This window comes from Orbicella faveolata, unplaced genomic scaffold (assembly GCF_042242905.1).
Source record: "Orbicella faveolata isolate gen_17 unplaced genomic scaffold, um_ofav_v1 contig_1, whole genome shotgun sequence".
NCBI lineage: Eukaryota > Metazoa > Cnidaria > Anthozoa > Scleractinia > Merulinidae > Orbicella > Orbicella faveolata.
Window position 1 is genome coordinate 15,943,696 of NW_028301536.1, and position 9,950 is coordinate 15,953,645.

At 39.0% G+C, this 9,950-nt stretch overlaps 2 protein-coding genes across 2 annotated transcripts; one reads left to right on the plus strand and one right to left on the minus strand.

Annotated features, from left to right (window-relative positions):
• The first annotated feature begins 91 nt into the window (after positions 1-91).
• On the plus strand, positions 92-4,678 carry LOC110050388 (uncharacterized). Its single transcript, XM_020756308.2, has 2 exons — positions 92-322; positions 492-4,678. Exons 1-2 carry the CDS (start codon positions 183-185, stop codon positions 2,251-2,253), a joined length of 1,902 nt encoding a protein of 633 aa, XP_020611967.2. The 5' UTR covers positions 92-182; the 3' UTR covers positions 2,254-4,678.
• An 809-nt stretch (positions 4,679-5,487) lies between these two features.
• LOC110049358 (tubulin delta chain-like) lies at positions 5,488-9,171 on the minus strand. Its single transcript, XM_020755152.2, has 2 exons — positions 8,104-9,171; positions 5,488-6,851 (listed from the first exon to the last, which is right to left on the minus strand). Exons 1-2 carry the CDS (start codon positions 9,074-9,076, stop codon positions 6,406-6,408), a joined length of 1,419 nt encoding a protein of 472 aa, XP_020610811.1. The 5' UTR covers positions 9,077-9,171; the 3' UTR covers positions 5,488-6,405.
• Positions 9,172-9,950: the final 779 nt, after the last annotated feature.

Genomic DNA, 9,950 nt, shown 5'->3' on the forward strand with positions numbered 1-9,950 from the left:
TTTAAATTAAAATTATTATATCTGTTAACCAATATTTTTGGGTAGAAAAGGCGAAATAATTTTTTCGTATGAAAATACAAAGCGATTGATTGTCATTTTCTCTTTACCAACGAAGGAGAAGAAATGGAAATGAGTGCGAAGGCAATGGAGAGACAGAAATATCAACAGAAAATTCTGTAAAAATGGCATGTTTACAAGCGGGAACCGTTCTTTCCGCGACCGTAGAACAAGTCTTAGAAAATTGCCTTCTTGTTTGTGTAAAGTACAGGTCAAGAATATTTAGAGGAGTGCTTTTCGACGAAAAGAACGCAGTCGTCTGGAGGTAAGTCACCTTGTTTTTACAGTGAGTGTAAAATAATAAATTGTTAAAAATTATATCCATAAGATTATTTATTTGATGACACGGCCAGTTTAAAGGGAAAATTCATAAGCTAGTCTCTCACTTGTGTTTTTTGCTCTGTTTCATCTGATACCCATTGAAATCAATAAAGAACATCGCTTGATGGGAAAACAAGTCATGAGTCCATGAAAGAGAAACTTTCTGGAGGAGGTAGTGTTGGTGATGGCGCTTCGAGGTGGTCAACAAGACAAGCCAGCCTATTCTACAGACGACAGAACAATAAATCGTATCCTTGTAGAAGGATTCCAAGCTCATTTGGTGGCCCAAAAGTTCTTACTGATGCGGATTTAGCCAAGGAAAGTCAGGAGAGGTTTCCAAACATGGTGGAGAAATTGAACACTACAACCAAAAAACCATCTTCCTCATGTGATCAAACAAGGAAGCAAGGGCTGCTTATGAAAGCCAAGGAAAATCCTAGACGAAAGACTAGTTTGTCAAGCCAGGGGAATATCAAGCGTTCTAAATCTGAAGCTAACCTGAAGAGGAAGTCCTTAAATCCAGACAGCTGTAGCAGACCTTCTAAAAGACAACCAGACACTGTGAGGGTTGTAAGCAAGGGTGTCCCTAAAAACGCTGATAAGAAGCTCTCTAAGGAGGATTGCAAAAGCCCACTGAAAACTGAAGTAAGCAACGGTAGTGCACTATCCCATGGACCAAAGTATTCACCCACAAAGAGTATTTCTTCAACGCATTATAAAGTTCTCATGACAAGACCATGTTCTGTTCCAGTTGTACCAGTTAGTACGGCATCAAATACTGGACTGCAAAAACATGGTACTGTCTTGGTACTTAAAAAGGTTGGTGTGTCCGCTAGTGTTGGAATGAACATGTTATCTTCCAGCGAAAGCTTGGAGTCATTAGTGCCTAGTTTGACCTATAAAAATGTCAACAGGGGTAATGATGACAAAGATGACCAGAATCAAGAGAAACAGCCTGATTTAGGGTTAAATCAGAAGACTGGAGTGAGCAAAAACAAGGACAAAGCCACATCTGACAGAACTGTTTCAGTCAAAGAAGTAAGTATTGCTAATATGGTAGCTGATGACTTTGAAAGTGGCTTAGCTAAACTGGACATAACTAAACAGGACATCATGTCAGGTGCGAATACATTTGATATCAATCCTCCATGTGAATTTCTTGTGGAGGGTTTGGAGACAAAAAGGAAAAATGAGAACAGTGTCTCAAGTGATCATGAGGAAACACTAGAAGCTACACAGGAATCAAAGTCTGAAAACGTCACGATCAAAAGGTCGGCAAGAATAAGTGAGAGAAGGGCAAACAGTGGGCAACCTCAACTTAAGACTGAAAATGTGAGATGTGAAAAATTTCCTCCAGAATCTAATGTGGCAAAAGTTGTTGGCTCAGATTACACTGGAGTGAATTCTGTTTCTAAACCTTTGACTCATGATACTTCAAGCCAACCAGAAAAAAGGGAATTGTCAGCCTCAATTTTGACCCAGCCAAACCCTGTAAAGTCCCAAAGTACCAGGACATCAACCAAATACACACAAAGAATGTCCTGGAGAATTCAGCCTCAAGTTGCACCTGTCAACAATATCAACTCAATAGGTGTTGGTGATATTGTGTGGGGCAAAGTTCATGGGCATCCTTGGTGGCCAGGGAGGGTGTTGGCCATCAGCGGGATCAGGAATGAGGAGACCAACAATCCGTGGGACAGGGATGCACATGTTTCCTGGTATGGTTCCAACACCAGCTCCATTATGCATTTACACGCTCTTCAGTTATTTCTACCCAACTTTGCTAAGCGGCACAAGAGGAATAAGAAAGGATTTTACAGAGTTGCTGTTCGACAGGCACAAGAAGCCTTGCAGGCCATGTCTGGCACTGAATGACAATTAACTTCCATTTGCAAAACTGCAACATACTGGTAAATGTTTCCTTGGTCTGCTGTTCACTGGGTGAAATTTAGTAAGAGCTCTAGGGTGCATCACTGGGCAAATGATCTGCAAACCGCTGATAGCACTTTGAATCCCAACTTTTTATATCTAATTATATTTTGTTAATTACTTACTCTTTAAATTTATACTTGCCAAGTAAGATCTGTTTTGTTTTCTTTATGTACTAATTACTATTGCATTATTTTGATAAATGCTTCCTAGTGTTGCTCAGATAGCTAACACGGGGTGTTTACCCCACTTTGTGCTTGAACAGTCAGAGTTCCCATTAATGCACAGGTGTACATCTTATATGCACAAAAAATGAAAAGGATGCACACTGTTTTGGCAAAAATGCATTCTTGGGATGCAGGAAAAAAGTTGCAAACTTTTTAGTAAATAGGCAAAGGACCCCTGAAAAGCAAAAAGAACCCCCAACTCTTTTGAACTGGGGGTCCCAAAGACCCTTAACTATCAAAACTAGTGGGAACTCTGACAGTAAATGAGAGGCTTTACAGGGCATAACCAACTTACATTGACTTTTGTATTTGTTTTTAATTCATTTAGATTACTCAGATATTTTAACTTTTGTTTACATGTGGTCTTTGATTCTAAAAAACATCATTATCAGGGCTATATTTTTTTCTGGTTTTGGTCTTCACTTTGTAGAAAACAAACCAAAACTGACCTTAACATCAACAAAATGTCATTACCCCCCTCCACCACAATTCCAGGCCTTTGATTACAACAACCACCCCCCCTAAATTTGTGTCTACTGTGACGCAGTATTTTGCTGCATTTTTCATGTGCAACTCAGTCACCGTGCAGTGATTTAGATTACTAGTTAAAAGGTCATTTAAGTTCAAAGTTTATGATGTAATATTGTAATTATTTCAACTGGCTGTTATTTGCAACTGTCATCTGTAAAAGTTGATCTCGTTGATCTTGTCATCTGTTACTGTGCAAGTCAGTCATGATCAGGCAACGGTACCCAAGTCATTTCAACTATCAACTGAAATTTCTGTGCACAGTATTGATACTTAATTAACAGTCAGAACAGGTCATATAAGGGAGTGAAAGTGCCTTGATATCAAGTACAGCAGTCAAACATCCGCTAACAGACACCTCCTGTAGGCGGACACTTAGTAATAGACCCAGCCACAAACAAACATGGCACTTTTATCCTTCCGTAAGCAGACACCTCTCTTAAGCGGACACTTTTTCTTGTCCTGAGGGTGTTTGTTTACCATTGTTTCGATTTTAGTTTCAAAATATTTATTCTAACTGACATCCTGGTCAGAACTATTTGAAACAAACACCAGTATTGCATCACTTGCCAATGTTACCCTCAAATATGTTGGGTAATTTTTTTAGAAAATTTGTCTCAACAGTTCTGTCCAGGATTGAAGTAGAGTAACTATAAGACATTTGTGGATAGATTAAAGAGAATTTATATACTGACTTGATGTGCAAGGGCGAGAGGAATACTGTGAGTGAACAAGATCTGATGTCATGTAAATATGTAAAAGTTTTTGTCTAATACTGTGTTCATTTACACTATCATTGAAAAATGTTTAGAGTTAACCTGTTACATGAGCAACATGTTTCTCCTAAACTTGTTTGTCACTGCAGAGTGTAGCTTGGAATTGCTGTTACATTATTCTAATTTTAGTGACAAACCCTTTGAGCACTTTCTTTCTTTTGCTGTTGGCTGCAATGTTAACTGTTTTTGTCCATGAGGTTGTTCAATCATGCTCAAAATAACCATGATTTGCACAATTCACCATCCAATACAAATACTTCTCAAAGAGAAAGAAGTTTCATAATAAGACTAAACATGTTTCAGTCTGGTGTGAACACAGTACCACTGTTAAATAACGATCAACATCATTATTATCCTTGTAGCACCATGAGGTTTTTTAGAAAGGATGAAAAATTAAAAATACTTGTAGGAATCTTACCACTGACTGAAAGTAAGTTAATTTATATTCATTATTTGAAAAGGAAAGTTTTTCCCTAAAGAATTGCAGATTAAGTATGTTCAGGCCAAATTAGTGAATTCTTGTTAGATGGCCTTGTTGAATTTATAAGCAAATGAGCCATAGGCTTAAATTAAGTTATTTTAAATATTTAGATAAAGATCAGATTGTTAACTTTCCTCAGCATGTAAATTTTGTAACAAAATGAGGAACCATTGCTGGACAAATAAATTAAAGTTACTCAGAGGTTATACTTAGTAAGTGAAGTTACACTCCACACTCATCCTGAACAGGGCTTAACTTTGGTAATCTGATGAGACATGGTTTCCTTGTGGTATGGTGATTCCAGGCTGAGCACATTGTTTTATTTCTAAGACCTCTCAAAAGAAAACAAAAAAAGACAACTCAAATTTCAATGTTCACCCCTGGAATTGACCCCAGAACCTGTGATAATAAATGCCTAACTGAAGACCAGTTTTAGATCTCAATGGAGCAGTTGAACTGATCTCCTTAAGGTGATTCCTCAGTATTGCATTGCGCATCCCTTCTACGCTCGATTTTCACACCATGAGCACATGCAAAGATTTCCCTGAAGCTTAGCTTGACAGCAAAATAAATGCTTGATTTCTCTTAAACGAGCATAGTGACATATTTTTTATTGCATAATTTTGGTGTACAAATTATCTTCTTTAAGTTAAAAAATTAAAAAAGTTGTTTAGAAGGAAAAACAGATATAGCTAAAAGAGTGCACAAAACTGAAACGCAAGGATGTGAATTATGACCTTGAAAACATTTCCAGGAATGTTTTGAGTCAGTCTCATTTAGAATTGAGTGATTTTGCGAAAAATTATATATTACTTTGTTCCATGTGCCCGATATTTTCTACTATCAAGATTTTTTCAAGTATTGCTTTAATAACCTTTGCTTCCAGCTACCACAAAATGCAGCTTGAACTGATGAAATAAGGTGTGATTAGGTATAAATGGGGTAAGATTGGCTCATCATGTCTCTTTAGTGAGAATGGTGACCTATCTTTTTTATTGTATTGTAGGGAACATTCAGGGAAAGTTTCAAAAAAATTGTTTGGCAACTTTTATTTCTGAAGAATCACCTTAATGCTGTCATACGGGCCAATGGATGGGCTAACCCAAGACGAAGAAGTTGTCAGAAAGTAAATGCAAGTGGATGGAAAAATAAAAGAATAGGAAAGAAATGAGAACCTGCAATACAAGGATTTTATTATTTGGTCACACACCCAGTACTAAGCTTAGCTAAAACTAAGGGTGTTTTAACACGTTTTATTGTTGCTATGGTAACCTGTTATACAAAAAGGATGATCGCAACCTGTTTACTAATGATTGGGCATTTGCGTGATACCATTATTGTAGCATCACTTGTTAAACAGTGGTAGTATTCATCCTTCAAAGTATAGCTTTTAGAAAAGTGCTGGAAACTGTTGTCAGCTTCCTTAAAGACGTTCGAGCTAATTGTTTCTGTGCATCCTTATTATGCACGCAAATTCACATGCCACGTCATGCATGAGAGCACACGCTAAGTAATAAAATGAGCAATGATAGGGCAGATGGCCATTGCCATAGCTTTGTCTGGATGTAACAATCTTGTCCAAAAATGAACAAAAAATCACGTGGGAATTTGAAAATTTTTTTAAGATTTCTGTGCACGGGACATTGAATCCTGCCATCTTGTGGCTGCAAGGCACATGAAACTATGGTCGTTAAATGTGAACTTGTTCTTTAAGGAACCTCGCCAGTTGACTAAATTCACTTAATAGGTCCACTTAAACAACATTTGGCAGAGAACATTTCACTTCAAAGATCTAATTGCAATATTTTTGGGCTTACAGACACTGTGGCCTTATTCACTAATGAAGCCCGATGTTTTCAGATTTAGGGTGTTCTTCTGGGCATGTTCTCTCCAAAACGAAGTCGGTAACCCCCCATTTTTTTTTACATTTCTGACATAGCTAACTCATCATCTTACAGTGGTAAAAGTCTCAGAAAAATTTTTCTGCGCAAACATCCTTAAATTAGACACTTCACTTTTAATAAAACTACATTAACCAGTAGAAAGCTTTCATTTTATAACAGGGTACAGATAGCTTTTAACCAAATCACAAGGAAGAATAGTTTCTAATGACTTGTTCAGTAGCAGCAAAACTGTCCACAAAGTGATCTTCAGTCATTCCATATTTCAAATACTGATGCACATAGGCTCGTGAGGTGAACATGTTCCAAGCTTTCTGGACTACAGAGTCTAAAGGTGCTACAGGAGTTTGACTGTTGCTTAGCAATGTGGCAGACTTCTCATAATGGTTGAATGGTCGTGGGTGGCACCATACCGCATTAGCACAAGTGGATGGCACCCAGTTTGCATGTAGTCTTGGGTCATTAAAAGAAGACAAATCTGACCTATGAACATCTACTCCTCTTAACACCAAAAGATTGGCAACAGACTTGTTAAATCGGCTTCTCAATCTAGGCAGTTCTCCTGGTCTTTGATGAAAATCTGCACCATCTGGGTTTGATGGTACAGGCAACTTCACTTCCCAGTCAATACCTGCCAAGCAGTGAAAGAAGTCTCTCATTGGCTAGAGAGCACTAACATTGCAGGAAAGGATTTAGGGGATGTAAGTACAGCCAGACCCCGCTAAATTGAACTCCGTTATTTCAAATTCCTTGTTAAAAGGTCTGGATAGTAGTAGACATGTTAAAATTTTGAGAAACAACACAACCTTTTTTACATTGTCATGTTTCCTTTTGTTCTCATAGTGAATTAGCATTTTGCATACACTATATATTCAAATCTGTACTTTGTAACTTAAACTGAAGATGACAGAAGATTCTGTTGAAACATGTTTAAAAAACGTTGTGTTGTTTCTCAAAATTCCTTGTTATTTTGAACTCAAAACCATTTCCCTTCGAACTACCCTACAGTCATTTACTATACTAATAGCTAATTCAAACTATTTTCTATTTCCTCTGAGAGTTTGAAATAGCAGGGTTCAACTGTACTTGAATAAAGGAAACTCAGCTAAACCCACAGGCAAACTTTAACTTTACAATCTCTCTCTATTTAACCCCTACACTGTAGGATACCACCATCTGAGGAGCTGTTTGAACCTAATGGTCAATCATTACAAAATCCATTATGCTGGAGAACAAGCTATGATCTGGGACACCCAGAGCAAAACAAAGGTCAAGCTTTACTAGTTTAAGTTGTTTAATTGCTTTGGATTTCCCAGGACTCAGTTTTCTCCAGCATTGGAAATATTGTACCATGTGACAGTTAGTTGCAATGAAGGGCCCATTCTGTTCCACAATTGTAATGTAGTACTTATTATTTTGACAGGTAAGGAGAGAAAGAAAACTTTCACATAGGGAATATTGTTTTGTAGTATATATCCAATATCTTAGAAGCAACATTTGAAACAATATAATTGTGGAAAATTGACATTCCAGGCCTAGCAACTGGGTTGATTTTGAACAAATTGCTTAACCTTAGTTTTTCTCTCCCGATCTGCAATATCTTTCTGATTTTCACCCCAACCAGTGGACAGTCCAAAGGTGCTAAAAAGGGGGGGGGGGGGGGGGGAGGGGAGGGGAGAAGAGAGTTGGGGAAAGGGAAAGTGAAGATGAATCCTTTAGTGTATGAAAATGGGCACCTTTTTTGCTCCAGTGAAGCAGGGTGGAGGGGGATGAGGGTAAGGCTGTTTGGCCCCTGGGCCCTGGATTTTTTTTAATCAAACAGGGTCTCTCCCCTAAGTCTGCCACTGCCACCCCAAAATATCACACCCATCTGTAGTATGTACCTTCCTCCATGCTGGCATCAGCTATGAGCATTTGCCTTAGGTGCTTTAGCAGTCCTGGCCAAGTGAAAGTACTATAAGCTAAGGAATTTTCTGCCATTTGTGGAATGTTCTTTAAAGTCATCAGCTTGTATTCAGGATGTGGACAAACTTGTTCAATCAGATCTCCAAGCAGATTTCTCACTGAGACTGCATTTTTGTAAGACGCCGCATCCTGTCCGGGAGAGAACAACTTCACTGGCTGCAGCACGCTGGCAAGTTTATGTGAGATTACCCTGTTTATATCCTTGAAAGAAATGTGTTTTAAGTTCATTAACCTTGAACATATACTCTGCAACTTGTCATTCTCCAGGATAATTATGCCGTCTGAGCACTTGTACAAGTGAGACAAAGTTAGAATGGCGTTGTAATTTTGTACTATGACTTCCCCTGTCCCATAAGGCCAAACGACTTGATTCAATATAAACGAATGAGGAAATTCATCGCGAAGGCAAGCTGTAACATGAGCTCCCACACCTGAGCCAGTTCCACCAGCCAAGCTGAGCAAGATCAAAAATCCGCCTAATCTGTCGCATTTTTCCACCTCTCGCTGTACCATTTCAAGCACGGCGTCCGTTGATTTTGGCCCGTGTTCCAGAAAACCATGTGCCCAGTTGTTTCCAGAACCGCGTTTCTGGCAAAATTGTTGGCCCGTAGGATATGTCCACTTGCCTGACTTCTTGGCCTCCAGTAACGTTTGAGAGATTGCTTTAGACTCCATATCAATCATGACTGCACGTGCATTGATAGTTCCCGTTTTGTCTCGAGTGAAAAATCTCTCCACGACCTCTTCTTCATATTCCTGGTTAACTTTACGATCAACAGTCTTAGAAATAAACTGAGGATTCAGCTTTGTTGCGTCCTCTATTAGCAGATTGAACAGTTCTCCGCCTATCTGATTGCCACATTGGCCTAATTGTAGCGAAACAACGGACATATTGAACGTTAATCAAAGTTGCATCTCTTGTCCGCCATATTGGATGGAGGACCGGAGAAGCCTGGGGAACTCAGTTCAGACTTTCGCGCCAAAAAATTTACCCATATCACCTGGCGCGGACCCTCGCGGGTGTTCGAGTGCACGTGCAAACGTGGGAGCGCGTTTATGTGGCTCATTTTGCGTCACAATCTTGTACAGAAAAAAGATTTCACTTCAAAACAGCAATAGCGTTGACATGGGGAGTTGCAATTCGGTGATAAGTTCAGGTGGTAAAATCGACAAAAACGAAGTGGAAGAAATAGAGGAAACACCTGTGGTCGAGATCTACATCCGATGTCCTTCAGAGACAAAATCAAGGCAATCGCAGCTAGAATTAAGACAATCTACTAAAAATACTACCAAGGTGTCCTCTAGCATTGAAGTAAAAGACATCGAGTTTGTCAATACATCGTCGATTCTGTGCGTAAATGAGTGCGAAGCTGGGTTAGAGCAGCGCTATAATATCCAGGAACAACCCGCTGAAAATAACTACAAATCTCTTAATATATGTACCCATAAGGAAAGCCTGTTAGAGCAAGGAAATAGCAGTAATGAGGAGTCCAGTAGCTGGTCTGAAAGGCTGTCTAAATCATCAGGTTTTCCAAGTTTACTCACCTTGCCACCGCCACGCCCTTTCCTGTGGAAAGAGCTGTATTTGAAGATACTCAAACCAAAAGAGGAATCATTCGAGAAGGACTTGATAAGAACATCACGAAGACGTCTGAAAAAGAAGTATGTCGGGCAATTAAAGAGAACACACCCGTTAAAGAAAATTCAGAAGTCAGCAAGAACAAATCGGGCAACTTACTTCCGGCAATCAAACTGTATTACCGAG